The sequence below is a fragment of the Lissotriton vulgaris genome, chromosome 11 (assembly GCF_964263255.1).
Source record: "Lissotriton vulgaris chromosome 11, aLisVul1.2, whole genome shotgun sequence".
Lineage (NCBI taxonomy): Eukaryota > Metazoa > Chordata > Amphibia > Caudata > Salamandridae > Lissotriton > Lissotriton vulgaris.
Genome location: NC_141699.1, coordinates 586517506 through 586542257, shown reverse-complemented (window position 1 = coordinate 586542257; position 24752 = coordinate 586517506). Strand labels below are relative to the sequence as shown.

The 24752-nt window shown below is 47.7% G+C and overlaps 1 protein-coding gene across 9 annotated transcripts in view; it reads right to left on the bottom strand.

Moving 5' to 3' along the window:
• XPO7 (exportin 7) overlaps positions 1-24752 on the bottom strand; it is a 687768-nt gene that overhangs the window by 468531 nt on the left and 194485 nt on the right. For all 9 annotated transcript variants that reach the window (XM_086943668.1, XM_086943671.1, XM_086943674.1 and 6 more), the window contains 3 exons: positions 18467-18560; positions 6890-7056; positions 5538-5603 (listed from right to left, as the gene is read on the bottom strand). In XM_086943668.1, coding sequence (XP_086799794.1) covers positions 5538-5603; positions 6890-7056; positions 18467-18560 — 327 coding nt within the window. The remainder of the gene's footprint in view (positions 1-5537; positions 5604-6889; positions 7057-18466; positions 18561-24752) is intronic.

The following is a 24752-nucleotide window of genomic DNA, read 5'->3' as shown; positions in this document are numbered from 1 at the left end:
AGATCATGGCTGTGTACTGCCTATCATTTAGATTTCTGGCTTAAAAAGCTGTGTTTCACTGTAAATAATTATGTAATGTGTATAATGTCACTACGTCCCCTCTACACTTTTACAACCCTCACTTGATGCACCATACATTCTACCTTTTCTTTTCTCCCCCCCTTTTGTGAGGCACTGGCTTGGCACTACATTTTGAGTAATTTATGCTGATTCATTTGCTGATTTACAAGCATTCAGAGATGTACAATGTGATTAAATACCATTGTTCTATATATCCATAGTGTTTTAGCGTATTAATGCTTTATATGTTTTAAAGTCGTCCTTCGTTCTTAAGAATTGTTCCACTGGGACCATTTCTCTACTATACTGTTCTTTACCCAGGTACCCAGAGGCTTCATTGGGTTTACCCAGTTTTTGTAACTAGCTGGTGAACGTAAGCTTCTAATCTCCTTGTGTAAAACGTTAAGGCAGTATCTTCTTCCACCATAGCAAGGTGGTTGAGAAGTGTGAAGCAGGAGCCTGGCATCAACAAATCTATTTTCTGGAACACACTCTGCAAAGGGCACAATAATACCAAAGCTTTTTCTTTGGGAGCTAGTTTGGAGGACATCTTGAATGCAGCCGATTGGTCGTACGACTCTACGTTCAAGACGTTTTACTTCAAACTGGTGGTCAACATGGCTACTTTGGTGGGAAGTAAGCTCTGGACGAGCATAATCCTCGCCTCCAGTCCTGCCATAAAGCGTAAAGTTTCCGGGCATTTGTAAAGGAAGTTTCAATTCTATGAAGGACAAGGAGGTGAGAATTATTCCATCCCAACTTAGAGTCCTCTGACCCTCCCTTATCTGGTGGCTTATGAAGGACTGAAATCGAAGATCTGTATGTAATAAATATATGTTTATCTTATCTTGTTTAATTCAAATGGTTACAATAAACATGTTAGCATCGGTATTTCTGACTGCACTTGATGATATTCAATGGTTGTGTCTGTAACTTTCATGCATGTGCTTGATGCTTTTGGATTGGATGAGTTACGGAATTATGTTCTTCTTTACAGGGAATGAAGTATTCAAGCAAAACGAGAATCGCAGAATGGGAGGAAACTGTCGTTCAAAGAATGAGGAGACATAGAAAGTGATGATGCACTATGTTCATGAAGGAGGACTATGATTGGCAAATTTTGTTGTTTCCTTTCCAGAGGATTATTGGGAAAGGTGATTATTCTCAGTTTGTTCTGAAGGCTGCTGTTAATTAAAAAGTGAAAGAAGATGAGCATAATCCTCGGCTCTATGTCCTTAATAGAATTGAAACTTTCTGTCACAAATGCTAAGAAATTTTAAATCCTTGAAGCATTCTGCCCTTTTCCGGAATATGGGACAATCTGGGATGAACTTTATGGTCTCTGCGAAGAAACATCTTCCACTTGGGGGAACCTAGATGGAGATCAATATATGCTTCCTGGCATTCTGGATGCTAACCTGGCTCTCCAAGAGTAATTGAAGGGAACCAATTCACATTTAGAAATGTGGTTATAAATTACACTGCACCAGGTATGTTGTCAGGACCCCTTTCAGAGGCCGGGTTACAGGGCCCAACCGTGGGGGTGGTTGTGGCCTTTTACGCCCGATATCCCAGGGCCTGACGTACTATGGATTCTGAGCAACTGGGTCAATACCCCTTCTGCACTTGACTCTCAGCAGCAACCTGGTCGAGCAGTCCAAGGCTCCGTCAGGGGTGAAGTGCTGGGGGATGTGTGGATACAAGGGTGCAAACACAGGCTCACAACTCAAACTGCGCACATCAGCAGCAATAAATCATTGTCCAGCCAAATACTCACTTTTATGAAAAAAGAGAACAACTCTAAGAAAAAATACGGCATTCACAAGCAACTACACAACCACCCTAAGGTCGGGGTTTTATGGTTTTCTTTGCAGTTCCTGTCCCACGTCCACCTCGCTATAGCAATAGTGGTTATTTCCCATTAACTATTTGCAACATTCAGGGTATGCCCCACTAGTAGTCCGAGTTTCAAGAGTCCACTGTGACTCTATTCTAAAGTTAAAAGTGTTCCAGTGTGGACAAGCTATTCTAGCCAGCAAGTTCCCCAGCAAGTTCGACTGGCCCGACATTCAGTCTTACCTGCAGTCTTGGAGAGTCCAGAGTTCCTGAGAGCGCCCTCTCTGCGGCAGTCGGAGCAGCAACTGATCTAGGTGAGTTTCCTGCCTGATGCCCAGGCAGGCTGCATGCACTGATCTCCAATCTCTTCAACATGTGGTTGCGCTCCTGCGGCGACCAGAGGTCCCTCACGGTTCCTTGATGGAGGTAAGTCTTCTTGGTCTCTCCCATGACTGGGGTTGCGGCTTCGTTGCCGAGAAGTTCCTAGTGCTAGGTGTTCATAGTTGCCTCACTCCTTCATCAATGCTTTGGGAGAGTACACACTTCACTGACATACATGGTCACAGCGTCCCCACTTTAAATGAGCACTGACCCACTCGGCACAGCAGATATCCCCACAACAGCCTCCCCTGTGATATGGGGTTGCTGATCCTCAGCTGCACACAGGCTTGAGCCCGATCAGCAGAGCGTCCACCACGGCTCACTTCACAGCAGCCTTCTCCTGCCATACGTTGATTGAAATGAAATGAAATGAAATGAGTCTTGTAACGCGCTACTAAGACCGAAGGCATCAAGGCGCCTATCAAAAACCATCAAAATGACCAGATAACCAGCACTATGGGTACGCCTTTGAAAATAGCCACGTTTTAAGAGCTTTCCGAAACTTCAGGACAGACACCTGAGATTTAATTTCTATGGGAAGGGTATTCCACAGCTTGGGGGCAACCGCTGAAAACGCCTTCCCGCCCCATTTAGTTCTACGAGCACGGGGCACCACAAATAAGCTCTTAGTAGAGGAGCGCAGATCTCGGCCCGGTACATAGGGAAGCAGCAACTTCATCACACCGCCTGCCCCCTTGTCAGAGAGTGCCCCGTAGGTCAAACACAGAGTCTTGAAGGCTATCCTGGACTCAATAGGAACCAGTGAAGGCTTTTCCTAGCGGCCGTGGCAGAGGAAAGTCTGGGGGCATCAAGAACAAACTTCGCCGCCGCATTCTGGGCAGTTTGAAGGCGCTGCAACAGGCCTTTATTGATGCCAGCGTACAGAGCGTTGCAGTAATCGAGTCGCGAAACGACCAATGCAATGACAGCCTGTTTATGAGCCTGAGTGGACAGATAGTGTTTAATTTTGCGCAGAATTTTAATGCCCCAGCAGGTAGCAACTGTCCTGTTGACCTGCTGTGCCATTGAGAGAGCAGGATCGATCATAACTCCCAGATTCCTAGCAGAGTCTGTAGGTGTAGGACAGACTCCCAGCGAGGGGGGCCACCATTGGGCCGACCAGATGTTCGTGTTTCCGCCGAAAACCATAATCTCGTTCTTCTCCCCATTCAACTTCAGTGAATTGTAAATCATCCACTTAGAAACCGCCTCCATGCAATTTCTGAAGTTGAGAACGGAAGAGTTCCGTGAATGAGAGAGAGAGACCAAGATCTGGGTATCATCGGCGTAGGAGACTATCTCCATCCCAAATGATCTTACAAGCCTGACAAGTGGGGTCACATAGATGTTAAACAGGGTCGGACTTAATGCCGACCCTTGTGGCACCCCACATTGCACAGGTATGGGTGGAGATAGATATTCTCCCAGCTTGACCCTCTGCTCCCTCTGGGCCAGAAAAGAGGCCAGGAGACTCAAGGCAGCGCCCTCTACCCCTATCTCCCTCAGACGAGATGTAAGCACAGAGGGAGACAGGGTATCGAAGGCAGCTGTCAGATCTAATAATTGCAACCACTTTCTCCCACGACACACCAGGAATCCACTCAACAAGATTCCCCACTTGACCGTGCTCCCCTCCAATGCTCTCCTCTTCTTCACAGGGCACACTGGTCTTGGCAAGAGGGCAGGCAATGGTGCTCCAGCATCCAGGGCATGTTGTCTTGGATTCCCTGGGTGATGTCCTATCACTCAGCAGGCTGACTAGCAGTACTTGAACTCCAGTCCTGGTCACAGACAGAAAAAGTCTTGCAGAGATTCCCTTCCTCACATAGTCCATCTGGTTGCTTGGCAATTTTTGGGGTCTCAAGCTCCCCTTCTCATAGTCCATTTCATGACACCAAATGTGATTTTTTTGTCTGGGTCTCCGACAATTATGTTGGGGGGGGGGGTGCTTCTTTAGACACGCCCACTCATCTGCTCTCTTCTTCCTCTTGAAAGGAGTTTGTTACAGCAGGAGTGACTCCTAAGCCGATAGTCCCAAAACACACACCATGGGAGCGACTAGACCCACACCTAGATGTTAGCCGCTGTCATAGGTGCATCAAAAGGTTAGCCTAGGGCCCCATGCCTACTTTTTATGATTCTCTTACCAGCCCTATATACTTCCTGAAATGTGCCCAGGTCCCTTCCTTGTGACCTCTCACTGAATCAAAGAGCACCCTTTGAAGTATATAGGAGGAAGCCTGGCTCTCCCCTCTACAGTGTGGGTTCCAGCTTGTAGAAATGCAGCAATATACTACACATTTCTATACCTCCTCTGCATGTTTCACCATGCAGGCCTGGGTCTCCCAAAATGGATCCCAGGTTCCTCCATGTACTGTACCAATCATAGGCACACATACATCCAACACACGCAATGACCATACACGCACTGCACAGCACTATTTCCTCCATGTATTGTACCACTCATAGGCACACATACACCCAAGCACATGCACTCACCATTAACGTACTGGTCAGTATTGCATTTTCCCTGTACTCTACCCTTCCCAGGCACATGTACACTCTACAAAGATACACCACTGCTGCATGTGCAGCACTACACACCAAACAGATGTAGGCCCAGGGCGAGTTGAGCACACATCAGCGGAACTCTAAAATGAGTGAGCCTGTAAGCCTCACTCCTGTGACAAAGGTTAAAAAGGACCTGAACACTCTAACTGATCACTATATGCAATGCTGCCACTACCAGACAAGTTCTGCTCCACTCCTGGTGAAGGCAGTAGACTTCCACCACTGTTAGGGTAGCACTTTGGGCGCACCTACTAGTCCAACAAGATATCAATTCAATCTGTGAAAAAGGCCTGTCATGGTACACATGTATGTCCCGTGTTCGCCTATGACAACAAAAATCTGCATTAGGCATCCAGACATCAGTACAGTTGGGCACTCAAGGCAGGGGTGCACATCCGCTACCATGCAGAGGACTTGAACGTCCCAACATATGTGATACGTCCCAACATATGTGAAACAAGAAAGAATTGGATTCAAATTTGGCAATACACTGTTTGCTTGGAGAACGGGTGTTTAGTTGACATTGACACACACACAAAGATTAAAAGTGAACACATAAATCTTAAAAAAACACTGCAAAATATATATTGGTTATGACACTAGGTAAGCATGTCAAAGCTACAAGTAAAAAGAAATTACATTTAAAAACAAAGTGTTTCTTGATTTTTCACTAGGGAAAATGAACATACCTGATTAATTTCATTTGTTAGCTGGGACAGGATGGTCACTCCAATGATGCAGTGCTCCACACTATCCTAGGATTACAAAAATAGTATAAAGCAAGCAGCAGAGTGTTCCACTCTGACCCACATCCATCCTCAGAGGCCATATGTAGCGTGTTATATACAAGTTACTTCTTACATAATGCTATTAGTCCATGCAGGGAAAAACACAAGAACAAACTTAATGGAAATAAAGGTACAAAATGAGCTACTAACTGGAGTAGTGCATGATGGAGGCAGCTCAATGCAAAACTAAATTAGGAAAGACAGAAAGAGAAACAGCAGCAGGAATGACAGGTAGTGAGCCTACACCTAAGCAGCCTGGCAGCAAGCCCCAGCTCAGCTACATACAGGTAATGGGGCATTAGTGACACAAACATGGCAAAAACCTCATATTTCCTTGGATTACATAATCAATATATGGTTATCTAGACTTCTTGGCACTGTCTTTGTGATAAGGCCTTAGTGTCCCCCAAAAATCTTTGGTGACTTAAACTAAGATCACTACATCAATCGGCAGCAGGAAAGGGGTACTTTTCGAAGGTTTGAGAGTCAGGCAGACATGTACATGTATTTATGTCCAACCTTACCAACTCCATGGATTGACTATAACAAGGAATAGGCTAACTGTCCTCCACTGCATGCGTGCATGGTTCAGAACAAATGTTACCACAAATAGAAAATTAAGTTTTCGTAACTGAAACACCATAAAAAACATTTTAAGTTAAGTTAAAGGACATCTCCATGTTCACTTTTTGCCACAAAAGAAAAGTAATCCTTGGGAGCACCCTGGTTGCGGAGGTTCTGTTTTCAACAAATTTAATTTATAGTGGAAACAAACCTAGCACCACTCTACAGACCAAACCAATTACTAACCCCTTCTTAAATAACGTATGCCTGCTGAAATCTTTACTGCTTGTAAATAGAACAAGTAGAAGCCAATGACAGAACCCCACTGGAACTTTTAAATCATGTGTGGAAATTGTCTGAAAAGGGTAGATCCGTTTAAGAGATAGTGAGCATGGCTAGGGACATGAGTCTTATGCTCGCTTTTTAACATGAAGGCTACTTTTGGTAACACATTTTGAAACCGAGGTTAGAGTTTTTTTTTTAATTATTATTATTATTAGAGAAAATGTGCCAGTGTGTTCTATAGTTAGGCCATCTGCTACCTAATGTTGCCAGGAATCACTTTAAAAGAGAGATGTTCTGACAAAGACAGGCTTACCTCCGCCACACTTGAATATCTTGTGTCCAAAACAGAACTATGATAGCCTACACAACCACATCTATAATAAGTGTTCAAGAAATATACTCACCTGTAAAAACCTGGTGACGTCAACAATAACATTCCTGAACATGTACTCCTCCTTCTGACAGTCAAACCAGCCCAGTTTAGTGATGCGGGCATACAGTTGGATAAGAGCTTGCGTGACGAAGGCTGCCAGCTTTGGGCGAGTGGCCAGGTAATTGAGCACATAGTTCCCTGGAAGGCAGAAACCATTTAATCAAATCTAGCACAAGCAAAGTTTCCAGATCCAAGCACATTTAGCTTCTGGCAACATGATCTTGGTTGTACATGAACAGCCTAACACAAAATGCAAACATTTTATGCTGTGGATACAGTATAGAGAAGAGCATTGTGTACCCGCAACTCAGTGGTCCCACACACGACATCGAAACACTTCCCACATAGAGTCAAAACAAAGACAACACCCTTTCACCCACACACTATAGAGGCAACCAATGTAGGAAAACGTTTCAGCGCCCCACATGGGGTAGTAATGGCTATATACATTTTGCAATACAATACAATAGTGAAGTTTTAGGATGTTTGTGGTGACTGAAAGAAAAGAAAAAAAAATAAGAGTCAATGTCTGTAGAAGATGCCATCTGGGCATTTGCATTCCTTTATCTATAACAAACATAGGATCTAGGTCTGAACTTAAACTGCCAAGTTTCACAGCTTTTGCTGATTGCGTGGAAGGAACACTAACGCTACACTTTTTCTCACTTCCACCAGGACAACTGACGAGCGCCATCTTGGGAGGGAGACGGTCTAGTCTCTCAACAAGCTTACCGGCACCACACTACAAATTCAGGAAATGGCGCCGACGCGCGCAGAAAGCATGCCAAAGGTAAGCCTGTATGCACCCATCCGCGTCCGGAACGCATCTAGTGCCAGCCATGCTGCTGGTTTTCAAGCTGAAAAGGTATTTTCACCATATTTCCTAAGGCAGTTGAATACTAAAAATCAGTGAGGACACTATTTGGATGGAGATATAATCAGAGGCCCCGTTACCTGCTGGAAATGTTGAGCACAGGTACCACTTATTGAACTTAATCATGCAACACTAAAAGACAAAGGGGACTAATTAATGCACACTCTCTAGTTAAACATGCACTGGACTTTAGAGAGTTAATCATAGATAATGAATTAGACTTTCTATGTATTACCGAAACCTGGTTAAAAGGTGACTGCAATCCAGATATCGCAGTTGCCTTGCCTCCTAACTTTACCGTCTGTAGGAAAGAGAGAGAGGACGGTAGGGGGCGAGGAGTGGCTATCATTCAAAGAGACACTCTACAATGGAAGAATTTTAACTTACTTGGGCTCAAAGGACCAGCAAGAAATTGGCTTCTGTTGTGCTGTAAATGGATCATACTCATTCTCTGAAGTGTTAATTTACCGCCCTCCAGGCAACAGCAGTACCTTTTTGGACTCATTAGGGGATACCCTCAGTCAAGACTTCAGTCAAATGCCAACTATAAATTGCTTGGAGACATTAACCTACACCTAGAATGTGGTAATAATCCTGGCGTCACCACCTTTTTGGAAACAGTCACTCCACTGGGCCTGAACCAATTAGTTCAGGGACCGAAACACATAGGGCAGGACATACGCTGGATGCAGTCTGCTCCAATCTTACCTCAGGTCACACAGAGGCTCTTATCCCGCAGGCCTGGTCGGACCACTATTTTATTCCCCGGGCTATACCAATACCTAAGATGGCACAGGCAGCCATGAACAGCAATATGGGGGTGCTGAGGCGTAAATGGCATCAGCAGCCACTAACCCCAGCTTACCCATAATTGCCAAGAAAAGGTACCAACCGTAACTGGCGAGCCAGCAGAGGATTCCCACGGTTTCCACATCTGGATGACGGCCAGAAGTGAGGAACTAATTCCCTCAAAGCACACCACCAGAAGGGGTAAAATAAAACCACATGACGATCCATGGTTCACTAAAGATCTAGCGAAACAGTATATACACTGTAAACAACTAGAACGTAGATGGAGAAGGGGATATAAAGTAGCCAATTTACATATTTTTAAAACCCACAGGAAACAATATCACTTTGCTATTAAATCAGCACAAAAAAGGAGTATTTTCGTAATAGAATAGTGATGGCGAAGCAAAACCAAAAACACATTTTTGAAATTGTAAAAAATTTTATTGATCCAAAAGCTCTACACTCAGACATTCCCCCCTCTCAAACTCTTTGCAATGATATTGCAACATATTTCGAGGATAAAATCAAGAATATTCAAAAGGATTTTGGAACTTCAAGCTTACCAGAATCTACTAACGAATATGCTGGATTATAGGCACTTTCAAAATGTTACTTTACCCCAGACACATGAAGCCATCTTAGCATGCAAATCAGGTTCGCCAATGGAAGCATGCCCCCCAACGATACTACATCATATTATCGACATAGTGAATCCTGTGGTTAATGATATTGTGAATTCCTCTCTATCCTCCGGCATAGTGCCGGATGAATGGAAATTCGCCATTGTAAAACCTTTATAAAAAAAAAATATATATAGACCCCTCTAATCTTTTTAATTATAGGCCCAGATCCTTACTACCTATTTTAGGTAAGATCACAGAGAGAATGGTCTATAAGGAGCTTTCCAATTTTTCTGAATCGGCTCAGATTTTCCACCCTCGTCAATCGGGCTTTCGCCCAAAACACTCCACAGAATCCGCGCTACTGGAGATATCGGATACCCTGAAATTTATTACAGACAATGGTAAGAAGGCAGTGTTGATCCTTTTGGATCTGTCTGACGCTTTTGATACCATCTCTCATAACATCCTGCTAGCCAGACTAAAATCTTGCGGCACCTCCAACATTGCACTGGCCTGGATCACATCCTTCCTGTCTAATCGGAGGCTAGCAGCCTCCCTGGGTACCTTTCTCTCCTCAGAACGCACCATCACCACGGAAGTCCCACAGGGGGCCTCACTTAGTCCACTCCTCTTTAATATATACATGGCACCATTTATCTCCCTCATTTCGGCTTACGGGATTGAAACAACATCTTATGCTGATGATACTCAGCTGATCCTGTTCCTTGAGAAAAACAAATAGTTTCTTACCTGTCGGGGTTGTTTTGCAGCTTGAAGATCTTTCTGGATTCACTATGCTGTGCATTATTCCGCGGTCTAGTGGTTGGGTCCGGAATCGTAGTATTTTTTCTTTTTTTTTTCCGTAGCCCAGGTGGGCGTCGACGTCTCACCATTTGGTGTCATTCCAGTGACATCGGCAAGCGTCCTGCGGAAGCTCCCACCTTTGGGCGCCATCTTCGGATTCTTTTTTTCTCGTTTTTGTATCATGTTTGTTCATCCTTTTCCAATCTGTTCAAGTTCTTTCTTAATTTAAAGGAACTCCAGATTTGTCTCTCTAAAGAGTCTGATTTATATTGTCTTTGTATTCTCTCCTCCTGCCTCATCTTTCTGGCGGAGGTGGGTGGGTTCGCTAGTGAATCCAGAAAGATCTTCAAGCTGCAAAACAACACCGACAGGGAAGAAACTGTTCGCTTTGCAGCGTTAATATTTCTGGATTCACTATGCTGTGCATAGACTTTGTAGCGGTTTGTTATGTTTGTGGCGGATGGGTGGAAGATGAGCGTTGGTTGTTGAATATATGTTGAAGCACTTTCTTTCCTACTTGTGATTCCTTGTTCATTTGTTTATCCACACAGTAGTGCTTAGTGAACGTGTGTATTGAAGCCCATGTTGCCGCCAGGCATATGTCTTGAATGGGTGTGTTAGCCAGGAAGGCTATTGTTGCGCCCTTTTTCCTTGTAGAGTGGGCTTATGCCACTGCTAGTAGTTCTTGACCTGCCTGCTCGTGGGAGAATTGTATAGTTTGTGCGATCCATTGTGCGATGGTGCCCTTCGTTACTGGTCTTCCCAGGAAACTGCTTGCGAAGGACACAAATAACTGCTTTGTTTTCCTGTGCTCTTTAGTTCTTTCTATGTAATGCATTACTGCCCTTCTAGCGTCCAGAGTGTGCAGTGCTCTCTCCGCGCTTGTGGATGGTTTCTGAAAGAAGCTTGGTATCTGTATTGTTTGGTTCATGTGAAACCTTGACACCACCTTTGGCATGAAGTGTGTGTCCGTTCTCATTACCACCCTGTCATTGTGTATTTTAATGTAGGGTTTCTGTAGCTTCAGCGCTCGTAGCTCACTTACCCTGCGTAGCGAGGTGATTGCTACTAGAAACGCTGTCTTCATTGTGAGCATTTGTAGCGAGGCCTTATGGATGGGTTCAAAAGGCACTTACATAAGCTCTGTTAGAACTAAATTCAGGTTCCATGCCGGTGGCGGCATCCTTTTTGGGGGGGCAATCCTTTTAGCCCCTTCCAGAAATCTCTTTACTACTTGGGATGTAAAGAAGCTCTTTCCTGTCTCACCTCTTGTGTAGGCTACTAACGCTGCTAGGTGTACTCTCAGCGAGGTAGAGCTTAGGTTTGTTTTTAGCAGGTGTGTTAAATATTTTAGCACAGTTGATTCCATAGTCATTTTCTTGTGTAGTCTTTCCCTTATGCACCATTGCGTGAATCTTTTCCATTTTGCACATAGCACCTCCGTGTGGTAGGTCTCCTTGCCTCCCGTAGCACCCGCAGTGTGCTCTCTGGGAGTTTTAGGTGTGCAAACTCTACGTCTTCAGGAGCCATGCAGCTAGGCAGAGGTTCTCTGGCTCTGGGTGAAGTACCTCCCCGTTTTGCATGGAGAGCAAGTCTTTTCTTTTTGCGAACTTGTGAGGTGGTCCTTGCGCCATCTCCACTATTTGTGAGAACCAGGACTGCCTGGCCCACTGTGGTGCCACCAGAATCAGTGTCATGTTGCTAGTTCTGCATTTGCTGCGTACCCTGTGTATCAGTGGTATCGGGGGGAAAAGCGTATGCAAATGTTTTCGACCAGCATATCCATAGGGCATTTCCCTGTGATTGTTCCCCTGGTTGACTGGATGCGATATATTGGCATTTTGCAATCTGGTGTGTTGCAAATAGGTTCATTTGTGGTGTCCCCCACTTCTTGAATAGCTTTTGCATTTCCTGTGCATTGAGTTCCCACTCGTGGAATGCTGATGTCTGTCTGCTGAGCCTGTCTGCCTCCACGGTGTTCCTTCCTGGTAGGTGTATTGCCAGGAGGTCTATTTCTAGTGGGATGGCCCATCTGCATATGTCCTGCGCTAGGTTGGATAGTGCAACTGATTTTGTTCCTCCATGTTTGTTGATGTAGAACATCGTTGTGTTGTCGGTTTGTGTCAACACTCTCTGCTTGTACAGTTGTTTCTGGAAGGCTTTTAGGGCAAGGAACACGGTCTTTAGTTCCAGGTAGTTGATGTGCCTGATCGCATCTGTTGGAGTCCACAGACCGCTCGCCTTTAGCCGGTTCATGTGTGCTCCCCATTCCCTGTGGGATGCGTCTGTGGTGATGGTCACTGTTGGGTTTGGTGGTGTTAAAGGCTTCCCCCTTGTTATGTTCTCCTTGTTCCACCACGTTATCTCCTCTTGCACTGCGTGTGTTACAACCACTAGATCTCCCCAACTTCCTGTAGCTTGTGACCATTGTTGTTGGAGCCATTCCTGGAATGGTCTCATGTGGAGTCGTATATTGGGGACTAAATGTATGCAGGACGCCATTATCCCCATGATCTTGCTCGCTGTCCGAGCTCGCCCCTTCTGGTACGGATGTACCTCCTTCAACAGGGCAAGTGTTCTCTTGTTGCTGGGGAACACCTTGCTCTGTATGGTGTTGATCTGTGCGCCTAGGAAGATCTTCACCTGTTCTGGTTCCATAGAGATTTCCCCCAGTTCTGTCAGCGTCTGTGTGACCCGCGGTGCATGTAGTTGGCATTGTTTGTAGGAGCTTGCCTTTATTAGCCAGTCGTCGAGGTAGGGGTATACATGAATCCCTTCCCTCCGTAGGTGCGCTGCTACTGCTGCGAGGCATTTGGTGAAGACCCTTGGTGCGGATTTTAGTCTGAAGGTCAGGGCTGTGAACTGGTAGTGCGCCTTGTCAATGGCAAATCTCAGTAGATGTTTGTGTTGTTTGTTCATGGGAATGTGTAGGTAGGCATCTTTGAGGTCTATGGTGGACATAAAGTCTCTGTCCCTTATTTGAGGAATAACCTCTTGTACGGCTGTCATCTTGAACTTTTGAGTCTTTATGTATTTGTTTAGGAACCTTAGATCCAGGATGGGTCTTAACGTTTCGTCCACCTTTGGTACGAGGAAGTAGTTTGAGTACACTCCCTTGTTTCTTTCTTTGAACTGTACTGTTTCTATTGCCTCCTTGTGGAGGAGTTCTTGTGCTTCCTGTTGGAGTAGCGCGAGTTCTTTTGCTGAGCGCGCTTTTCCTTTTGGTTTCCTGTTAGGAGGCTTCTTTTCCAGTTCTATACAGTATCCGAACTGTATGATGTTCAGTATCTATTTGTCTGTTATTTTCTTCCACTCGTGGAAGAAGTGTTTTTGTCTGCCTCCTACTGGTGTTACATGTTCGTTGATCCCTGATTTGAGAGCGTGTAAAACTTTTTTGCTTATTTTGTTGTGCCCCTTCCCTAGAGGTGTTGTGTGGGTGGGCACATTTGGTGGAGCGGAGTCACTTTGAGGTGGGTTGCTGGCCCCCTCTTCTTGTTTGACCTAGTCCATTCACCCTCCCGCGAAAGGACTGGCCCCTTGGGTGGTATTGCCAGGTTTGCTGCTGCTGACCCTGCTGCTCTTGGTTGTTATCCTGGTAATTGTGCTGGAATGTCTGATGTGACGTTCCCGGCTGGTTTCCCCCTCTTTCGTTTGGTGTCCGTGTCGGGGTGCTCCTTCTCATTCCTCTGAACTGCAACGCCCCCATGGACCTTGCAGTTTCATTTTCCTTCTTGAGCTGCGTCAGTTTCTCATCTACTGGCACTCCGAACAGTGTTTCTCCATTGAAGGGTGTGTTCAGAATATTATTCTGGACTTCCGGCTTGAAACCTGAGATCCTCAGCCAGGCATGCCTTCTTTCTGTTATCCCAATCATCATGAGCCTGCTGTATGTGTCTGACGCACCCAGGGCTGATTTGAGGCAGAGTTTGCCATGTTCTTGCCTTCCTCCACCAGGTGTGTTGCTCTCTGTTGGTATTGTTCAGGGAGGTGTTTCAGTAGCTGTCCAACCTCCTCTCAATGCTGGTACGTATGCCTGTTGAGTTTGGCATTAGAGTTGGAAATGCGCCAGTGGATTGCTGCAATCCTCTCTATTTTTCTTCCAGTGAGGTCTATCCTCTAACTTTACTAGTCTGGAGGTGGGCCTGAGTTTGTGGGAATGTTGGCCCTCTTTCTGGCTGTTGCTGCAATGATGGAGTCAGGACTGACGGATCCCTGGATGTATGGTGGGTCCTTAGAGGAATGTTTATACTTCTTCTCTGTCCTAGGTGTGACAGACCTGCAGCTTGATGGTTCCTTGAAAGCTTCCCTTACCTAGTCCAGGACACTTGGGAGCATGGAGAGGAATTGAATCCTAGTTCGAGTGGGGAGCAGGGTCTCTAAGAGGAAACAGGTTTTTGGTTTCTCTTCCTCCAGTTTCACCCCATATACTGCCGCCGCATTTCTGATGACCATATTGTAGATACCAATGTCATCTGGCGGCGAAGGCCTCGAAGGATACGTTTCTACGGCCTCTTCCGGGCTTTCGGTGTTGAGATCCAGCCAATCTAGGTCCTGCGCCACCGAGGATGCCGACCCCAAAGTTGTTTGCTGGTCTTTCTCGCCTTCTCCCTCATAATAGTATAGGCCCTCTTCCTCTTGGTGTTCCTGGGGCTCCGGAGTTTTCGGCGGCTCTTGGGCATCAAACTCCTCTTCGTCCTCGACAGTCATCGTCGGCTTCGACAGGATGGTGTACCTTTTCATCCGTTTGTCGAATTCCTTTTTCCTTTGCTGGATACTGTCCATTTCGGCCTTGAGCCTTCTCTCTTTTCTCTCCATCTCGGCGGCCTGTTCGGCGTCGAGGGCTTCGGCCGATCCCCTCGATGTCGAAGTTGCCTTCGGGTCCTTTTCCTTCGGCGTCGAGCGCGCCTTTTCGGGGACGTGCTTTGACGAACTAGACTTGTCTTGGGTTTTCGCCGACTGGGAGTCCTTTTCGAAGGATCCGCTGGGCTGCTTGTCCCTGGATGCAGCTGCGTCCGTCGAATGTTTTGGGGCCAGTGCTACTTTTGAGGACTTTGACTCTGTTGTTCAAGAGTCTGACTTTGATTTCCGAGAGTCTGTCGGGGTCTTAGGGGTCGACGTCTCTCTTACCTCCTTTGTGGTTTTTGTATCGGTCTCTACGAACATGTAGTAATCTGGTCCTTCTGCGATGTTGTCATCTTCCCCACTGGAGAGGCACAAGTCCCGGAGCGACAGAGGTTGACCATGGTCTTGCATGCTATAGTTGGCTCTCCTCTGTCTTTCTCCTATCCCGAGTGTTGTTGGGGTAAAAACCGAGCAGGCGTTGCAATCCTTGCTCTCGTGCTCGACCGGCAGGCTGAGGTTGCAAACCGGATGCTGGTCCTTCTGCACGTATTTGTGGTGGCAATTACGGCAGAATTTAAAGGGTGTTTTGTCCATTCCTGTTCTCAGGGGGCCCCCTGTGTGTGCATTCTCCGTTGGACGTTGAAGTTTTCAATATTCTCCTCCTCCTTCGTCGTCCCGGTTCAGTGGTCTTGACTGCGAGATGTATTCTCCAATTTTTCCGGTTGTTTTCTGTCTTTTTCTTCTCCTTTTCTCCAAAACCTCTGAAACCTCTTGGTGACAATCCAGACCCAACGGCGGAAAAAAGAATCAGAAGAAGGAGCCTAAAGGTGGGAGCTTCCGCAGGAAGCGAGCCGACGTCACAGGAAGGACACCAAATGGTGGGACGTTAACGCCCACCTGGGCTAAGAAAGAATAAAAAAAAATATGATTCCGGACCCAACCACTAGACCGCGGAATAATGCACAGCATAGTGAATCCAGAAAGATTCACGCTGCAAAACTCCACGGAAGCTGAAGAACATTTTAAAGCCTGTCTTACTGTGGTCATCAAATGGATGAAAAACAATCACCTCCGTTGTAACCCGGATAAGACAGAAATCCTGCTGATAGGGAAAAATAACCCCTTTCAACCCAAGGACTGCTGGCCGGAAGAGGTAGCAGCCCCTCCTCCATCCACTGTGAAGGTGGCCAAAAACCTGGGGGTGTGGTTTGACTCCTCCCTCTCCTTCAAACCCCATGCACTTAAGGTGATGGGTACATGCTTTGGCAATGAAAAAATTATTTGATTTGATTCCGCTTGCTGCAAGGAAAACAGTGGCAGTGGCTTTAATACTCTCACACCTAGACTACTGTAATAGCCTCCTAGCAGGGGTCAATAAATTAACCCTGAGGAGACTACAGGTAGTGAAACATGCAGCAGTTTGATTGGTCTTAAACTTCCCTGTAGGGTGTCAGCCTCAGCGGCTCTATAAACCCTTCATTGGCTCTCCCTACACAAAAGAATTTTATTCAAACTTTTCCTCACGACCTTCAGGGCAACTCGCTGATTAGGGCCTGTATATCTCTCCACATGATTTACACCATACACGACAATGAGGACACTCAGATCTACTTCTGAAAACCTACTTAAATTGCCAGGCTTTAAACTTAAAACCAGGGGAGGGAAATCGGCTACTGTGTTAGGGGCAAAGGCTTGTAATTTCATGCCAAACAAATTAAGATCAATGGAATCTGAAAAGCTGTTTAGGAAGGCCCTAAAGACATGGATGAATGGAACATTTGATGAATCTTGTTTTGCACTCATCTAGAGCCTAACTCTTCACTGCTGAAGCTCGTTCTCTTACAGCGCCTGGAGGCTCCTTTGGGCGTGACAGTTTGCGCTCTATAAATGCCACATTTCATTTCTTAATCGTGCATAAAAGCTCAATCCAGAAAGTAAATTCTGATCAGGATTTATCATTGCTGTGTTGCTAAAGAAATCCACCCATGCATCTCTGCCAGAGAGCTGAAGCCCCACTCTCAAGGACTGTGTATTAGAAGCAATATCTGGATGACTTGCAGGGTACGTGTGGTATTGTTTTTTTTTTTTATCTGCGCTCTAAAACTGACTTTGTTGGAACCCTCATTTTAGCAGAGTTGCAGCCTTTCTGTTATGGAACTGCTTTTAGTAGCTACCTTCCCCTTGCTTTGAAGCAACCAGCCCTTGCCCATGTTACTTTGTTTCAAAAGACCTGTGTTTTATATAGTCATTCTTTGCTTAGTGTCAGTCTATGCAGCTGGTCTGTTTGCACTTAGAGAAGTACTTTACTGCTTTAGACAGTAGATTCTGTGGAAGATAAGGCATTTTAGCAAGAATTCAAACCACCTTTTTAGCTTTCAATCTATTCTTATATTGCTTGTGCACTTTGAATGCTGTGCTCTCCTGCCATACCTATAATAGCCACATTCTTTCTGATGTGATTTCACACAAGAAAAACTTGTCTGTTTTCTCATTTTAATATTATTGAATCTGGCTAAGTCAGAGCCAATACGTCCTTCCCAGCTCAAATCTATTGTGCGTTACTGTTAGTCCACAATCTTTTAAATGTTCGACCTGCAGGTACAGCATTAGTAATCTTTCATGTGATGTTTGGAAGTTGCCAGGGGCTATACTCGTTCTGTGTCTTTGTGGGTTGTGCTTTATTAATTCCATTGTCAGTAGTGCTACTGCAGAAAGCCAACTTAATCAATTCAACATGTTCACCCTACTAAGTCATTAAAGTAACTTTCAATGATGTAATTAATACATAAACACCATGCAGAAAACCTCACGGTGGAAATCTTATTCTGAGATTCATATTTTTTATTTTAGGTGATTTCACCTACACTTGCTTCTTGGATATTATCTGCGTTGCTCTACACTGAACCTTAATTTGCCCTATCTTGTGTGTGGAACCCTCTCATGCCAATGATACCTTTAGGCCCAAACTAAAAGGTAGATTTCATAAGTACACAATTGCAATTAGTCAATTTGCAGACCCCACACCGTAAACAGAGCACTTGAGTACAGGCAAGTCAATTTATTGAGTAGCTTCTGATTACAAATGCTACTCGAGCTTACCTTCTCCTTCTAAGGTCCTCATCAAACGTATCTTCTGCTACACGACGACTTCTCATCGTCGAGTCAATGCCGGTAATTGTCCACCTACTAGGAGTTGTGGGGCCTCTTGCGAGTGTTATGTTAAATCTAATGAAGATGAAAACTGAATCTTCTATAAAATTATGTATACCATCAAGCAAACTGATGCCTTGCTTGGGAATCCCTGATGTAGTTGGGCATTTCTCACAAAATCTTAATTACTTTGATAGTGAACTGTCCATCATAAGCATTTTACAATTCGACTCTATGGCAATCAAAATGTTGTGGATAATTTCAAATGGATTGCCAAAACAGTACAAAAGTACGTTTTAGGAGACAGAGAGAGGGTAGAAGGCAAAAAGGCAGGTTACAAAAGAGGGGGGTGAGAGACTGAAAAGGGGAGAGTACAGAGATGGGAGAGGGGATACGGATTGTAGTGAGACAGAAAGAATGTGTGAGAGTGAAAAAGAGAAGTACACCTCAGCGTTCTACTCACGGATGTCTATGCGTTGCTCAAGGGGAAGGGGATTGCCAGTGCGAGAGATGAGCTTCGTTAGACAGGTGGCTGCCAGGAGCTGGGAATACGAAGACTGTGCAAAGAAATGCACGTGAAAAGCACATTAGGCTTAATGTAACTGTACAGACACGTAAAATGAGCAGTTGAGTAGAAAGCAGTTTAAATATTACAGTAGGAACAATGAGACAGCTTGGAAAGACTTGTGATAAGCAAACCAGCATTAAAATATACCCTAAACATCCCACACCGGAATATATCTTATAGGTGCCACTAGATGTGGTTTGTGGTAAAAAGAAGCAAGGATTCAAATAAAGGACCACAGATATCTTACACAGTTCTGCAACCCACAAGTGGCTTAGCAAAAGTGTGGATTATGGTCCGAAGTAGAACAGTCCTACCCAGTTTTAGCTGATGATGATGGCTAACAAAGCATGAAAAAAACAGAGGAGGGGAGAGAGAGTCTCGCGAGTGGATTCGTACTCCCTTGGTAAGCTTACGTAAACAAAAGGAATCCACCTATAGTGCTTGAAAGTGTTCCTTACAGTGGTAGGGAGCACTTAGTGTTTTTTAAAATACCCCTCACACACCAAAAGGACCCTTGGTGTCATGCTTCATCATTGGGGTCTTCGCACCCCTTTACGAGATGCTGCGACGTACGACTACTCGGGAGCACTTTTAATCAATGACTATGCGTGGTGCGTGTGGGGACACATCGATATCGACTCCCATCGAGTCCTTTGCAGATTGGCGAGACAACCCCAGACGTTCAGAAGGCTCATGAAGTTCACAAATCTGTTAAGACAAGTAATGCAAATTGCAAATTACTATGGATATACCGCTGTAGATACATTGTAGCCTATTGTTTATATATTATTTTCACTTTTTGTATATATCAAACACATATTTTACATAGTAAAACTTGAGTAAGGTGGAGAATTTGTGCACCCCGTCCTGAAGAAGAAGTTGATCTCCGAACCATGTTGACGCACACATGAGGTGATGTTCATAAATACGACAAACACCTCACATTTCACATTTTTTAACAGTACCAGCCCGGGGGCCTAATTAAAAAAAAATTGTAGTCTTACCCCACGAGCCAGGCACTTTTTATTCTTTCACTCACCCCACCACTCACTTACAAATAACAAGCATTGGAAATGCAATAGGGCTCGCATTAGGAAAGTTTGAGCTATTGGTGTTATAAAGGAATTTTTTTTATTTATGTGTTATTTTTTAAAATAGCTAAATTAATAGCTTTGTCATTTACAATGCCAATAGTTATAACTTTCGCAAACACCTATAGCATTTGTAATGCAACATGTTTTGTATTTACGTGACTTAGATGTATTGATATTACAAATAACAATGGCTTTTAATTTTTTAAAATAATTAATACTTAAATAATTTATTTAATTTGTAATGGCAATAGCTTAAACTTTTGTAAATAACTTTTGTGAAGATTATGTTCAGTGTTTTTTATTGTGACGAAAATCCAAGAAGAGAAGTGAAATATTAACATCTTTTTGTGATTTGTAATAAAGCACGAAAGTTTGAAAACAGCTTGAAACATTGAAAGAACACATTTGAACCAATGATGCTGTGGTGGTGCTGAGTGATGCTGTGGTGGTGCTGAGTGATGCTGTGGTGGTGCTGAGTGATGCTGTGGTTGCGCTGAGTGATGCTGTGGTTGCGCTGAGTGATGCTGTGGTTGCGCTGAGTGGTGTGTGAATCGGTGGAGCTTAGTGGGTGCATTGGTGGAGCTGTGTGGTGGGTGCATCGGTGGAGCTGTGTGGTGGCTGCATCAGTGGAGCTGTGTGGTGGGTGCCTCAGTGGAGCTGTATGGTGGGTGCCTCGGTGGAGCTGTGTGGTGGGTGCATCGGTGGAGCTGTGTCGATGGAGCTGTGTGGTGGGTGCATCGGTGGAGCTATGTGGTGGGTGCCTTGGTGGAGCTGTATGGTGGGTGCATCGGTGGAGCTGTGTGGTGGGTGCATCAGTGGAGCTGTGTAGGTGGAGTTGTGTGGTGGGTGCATCGGTGGAGCTGTGTGCTGGGTGCATCGGTGGAGCTGTGTGGGGGGTGCATCAGTGGAGCTGTGTGGTGGGTGCATCGGTAGAGCTGTGTAGGTGGAGCTGTGTGGTGGGTGCATCGGTAGAGCTGTGTAGGTGGAGCTGTGTGGTGGGTGTATCGGTGGAGCTGTGTGGTGGGTGCATTGGTGGAGCTGTGTGGTGGCTGCATCGGTGGAGCTGTGTGGTGGGTGCCTCGGTGGAGCTGTATGGTGGGTGCCTCGGTGGAGCGGAGCTGTGTGGTGGGTGCATCGGTGGAGCTGTGTGGTGGGTGCATCGGTGGAGCTGTGTGGTGGGTGCATCGGTGGAACTTGGTGGTGGGTGCATCTGTGGAGCTGTGTGGTGGGTGCATCTGTGGAGCTGTGTGTTGGGTGCCTCGGTGGAGCTGTGTGGTGGGTGCATCAGTGGAGCTGTGTGGTGGCTGCATCAGTGGAGCTGTATGGTGGGTGCCTCAGTGGAGCTGTATGGTGGGTGCCTCGGTGGAGCTGTGTGGTGGGTGCATCGGTGGAGCTGTGTCGATGGAGCTGTGTGGTGGGTGCATCGGTGGAGCTATGTGGTGGGTGCCTTGGTGGAGCTGTATGGTGGGTGCATCGGTGGAGCTGTGTGGTGGGTGCATCAGTGGAGCTGTGTAGGTGGAGTTGTGTGGTGGGTGCATCGGTGGAGCTGTGTGGTGGGTGCATCGGTGGAGCTGTGTGGTGGGTGCATCAGTGGAGCTGTGTGGTGGGTGCATCGGTAGAGCTGTGTAGGTGGAGCTGTGTGGTGGGTGCATCGGTAGAGCTGTGTAGGTGGAGCTGTGTGGTGGGTGTATCGGTGGAGCTGTGTGGTGGGTGCATTGGTGGAGCTGTGTGGTGGCTGCATCGGTGGAGCTGTGTGGTGGGTGCCTCGGTGGAGCTGTATGGTGGGTGCCTCGGTGGAGCGGAGCTGTGTGGTGGGTGCATAGGTGGAGCTGTGTGGTGGGTGCATCGGTGGAGCTGTGTGGTGGGTGCATCGGTGGAACTTGGTGGTGGGTGCATCTGTGGAGCTGTGTGGTGGGTGCATCTGTGGAGCTGTGTGTTGGGTGCCTCGGTGGAGCTGTGTGGTGGGTGCATCAGTGGAGCTGTGTGGTGGCTGCATCAGTGGAGCTGTATGGTGGGTGCCTCAGTGGAGCTGTATGGTGGGTGCCTCGGTGGAGCTGTGTGGTGGGTGCATCGGTGGAGCTGTGTCGGTGGAGCTGTGTGGTGGGTGCATCAGTGGAGCTGTGTAGGTGGAGCTGTGTGGTGGGTGCATCGGTAGAGCTGTGTAGGTGGAGCTGTGTGGTGGGTGTATCGGTGGAGCTGTGTGGTGGGTGCATTGGTGGAGCTGTGTGGTGGCTGCATCGGTGGAGCTGTGTGGTGGGTGCCTCGGTGGAGCTGTATGGTGGGTGCCTCGGTGGAGCGGAGCTGTGTGGTGGGTGCATCGGTGGAGCTGTGTGGTGGGTGCATCGGTGGAGCTGTGTGGTGGGTGCATCGGTGGAACTTGGTGGTGGGTGCATCTGTGGAGCTGTGTGGTGGGTGCATCTGTGGAGCTGTGTGTTGGGTGCCTCGGTGGAGCTGTGTGGTGGGTGCATCAGTGGAGCTGTGTGGTGGCTGCATCAGTGGAGCTGTATGGTGGGTGCCTCAGTGGAGCTGTATGGTGGGTGCCTCGGTGGAGCTGTGTGGTGGGTGCATCGGTGGAGCTGTGTCGGTGGAGCTGTGTGGTGGGTGCATCAGTGGAGCTGTGTGGTGGGTGCCTTGGTGGAGCTGTATGGTGGGTGCCTCGGTGGAGCTGTGTGGTGGGTGCCTCGGTGGAGCTGTGTGGTGGGTGCCTCGGTGGAGCTGTGTGGTGGGTGCATCGGTGGAGCTGTGTGGTGGGTGCATCGGTGGAGCTGTGTGGTGGGTGCATCGGTGGAGCTGTGTCGGTGGAGCTGTGTGGTGGGTGCCTTGTTGGAGCTGTATGGTGGGTGCCTCGGTGGAGCTGTGTGGTGGCTGCATCGGTGGAGCTGTGTGGTGGGTGCCTCGGTGGAGCTGTATGGTGGGTGCATCGGTGGAGCTGTGTGGTGGGTGCATCGGTGGAACTGGGTGGTGGGTGCATCGGTGGAGCTGGGTGGTGGGTGCATCTGTGGAGCTGTGTGGTGGGTGCCTCGGTGGAGCTGTGTGTTGGGTGCCTCGGTGGAGCTGTGTGGTGGGTGCATCGGTGGAGCTGTGTGGTGGCTGCATCAGTGGAGCTGTGTGGTGGGTGCCTCAGTGGAGCTGTATGGTGGGTGCCTCGGTGGAGCTGTGTGGTGGGTGCATCGGTGGAGCTGTGTCGGTGGAGCTGTGTGGTGGGTGCATCGGTGGAGCTGTGTGGTGGGTGCCTTGGTGGAGCTGTATGGTGGGTGCATCGGTGGAGCTGTGTGGTGGGTGCATCAGTGGAGCTGTGTAGGTGGAGCTGTGTGGTGGGTGCATCGGTGGAGCTGTGTGGTGGGTGCATCAGTGGAGCTGTGTGGTGGGTGCATCGGTAGAGCTGTGTAGGTGGAGCTGTGTGGTGGGTGCATCGGTAGAGCTGTGTAGGTGGAGCTGTGTGGTGGGTGTATCGGAGGAGCTGTGTGGTGGGTGAATTGGTGGAGCTGTGTGGTGGCTGCATCGGTAGAGCTGTGTGGTGGGTGCCTCGGTGGAGCAGTATGGTGGGTGCCTCGGTGGAGCGGAGCTGTGTGGTGGGTGCATCGTTGGAGCTGTGTGGTGGGTGCATCGGTGGAGCTGTGTGGTGGGTGCATCGGTGGAACTGGGTGGTGGGTGCATCTGTGGAGCTGTGTGGTGGGTGCATCTGTGGAGCTGTGTGTTGGGTGCCTCGGTGGAGCTGTGTGGTGGGTGCATCAGTGGAGCTGTGTGGTGGCTGCATCAGTGGAGCTGTATGGTGGGTGCCTCAGTGGAGCTGTATGGTGGGTGCCTCGGTGGAGCTGTGTGGTGGGTGCATCGGTGGAGCTGTGTCGGTGGAGCTGTGTGGTGGGTGCATCAGTGGAGCTGTGTGGTGGGTGCCTTGGTGGAGCTGTATGGTGGGTGCCTCGGTGGAGCTGTGTGGTGGGTGCCTCGGTGGAGCTGTGTGGTGGGTGCCTCGGTGGAGCTGTGTGGTGGGTGCCTCGGTGGAGCTGTGTGGTGGGTGCATCGGTGGAGCTGTGTCGGTGGAGCTGTGTGGTGGGTGCCTTGTTGGAGCTGTATGGTGGGTGCCTCGGTGGAGCTGTGTGGTGGCTGCATCGGTGGAGCTGTGTGGTGGGTGCCTCGGTGGAGCTGTATGGTGGGTGCATCGGTGGAGCTGTGTGGTGGGTGCATCGGTGGAACTGGGTGGTGGGTGCATCGGTGGAGCTGGGTGGTGGGTGCATCTGTGGAGCTGTGTGGTGGGTGCCTTGGTGGAGCTGTGTGGTGGGTGCATCTGTGGAGCTGTGTCGGTGGAGCTGTGTGGTGGGTGCATCGGTGGAGCTGTGTGGTGGGTGCCTTGGTGGAGCTGTATGGTGGGTGCATCGGTGGAGCTGTGTGGTGGGTGCATCAGTGGAGCTGTGTAGGTGGAGCTGTGTGGTGGGTGCATCGGTGGAGCTGTGTGGTGGGTGCATTGGTGGAGCTGTGTGGTGGCTGCATCGTTGGAGCTGTGTGGTGGGTGCCTTGGTGGAGCTGTATGGTGGGTGCCTCGGTGGAGCTGTGTGGTGGGTGCATTGGTGGAGCTGTGTGGTGGGTGCATCGGTGGAGCTGTGTCGGTGGAGCTGTGTGGTGGGTGCATCGGTGGAGCTGGGTGGTGGGTGCATCGGTGGAGCTGTGTGGTGGCTGCATCGGTAGAGCTGTGTGGTGGGTGCATCAGTGGAGCTGTGTGGTGGGTCGTTCGGTGATTTGGTGGTTACCTGTAATGCAAACTTGAACTGACAGTATTATTAATCCAAATAGCTACCAATCTGGCCATAGTGAATGGTGGTATACTGGAACCTTGTCAGAATGTAGGGTGTGGAATATGCACCTAAGCTCAAAATATATGTTGCAAAGAGAACTGCTGTAACATTAGATGTGGTGGGACACTCCCAAAACAGAGAAAAGGTTTTTGCTCCGAATGTTGGCATCACCTCAATCAAGCTCAAATTGTGTTGTCTAGCAGGAGGCTGGGGTTCACTTCCTGGACGACAGAATCAAATGTGCACCCCAAAGATTATGATTTTCAGTTTGGTATAAATCACAGTCCAAACTTACCA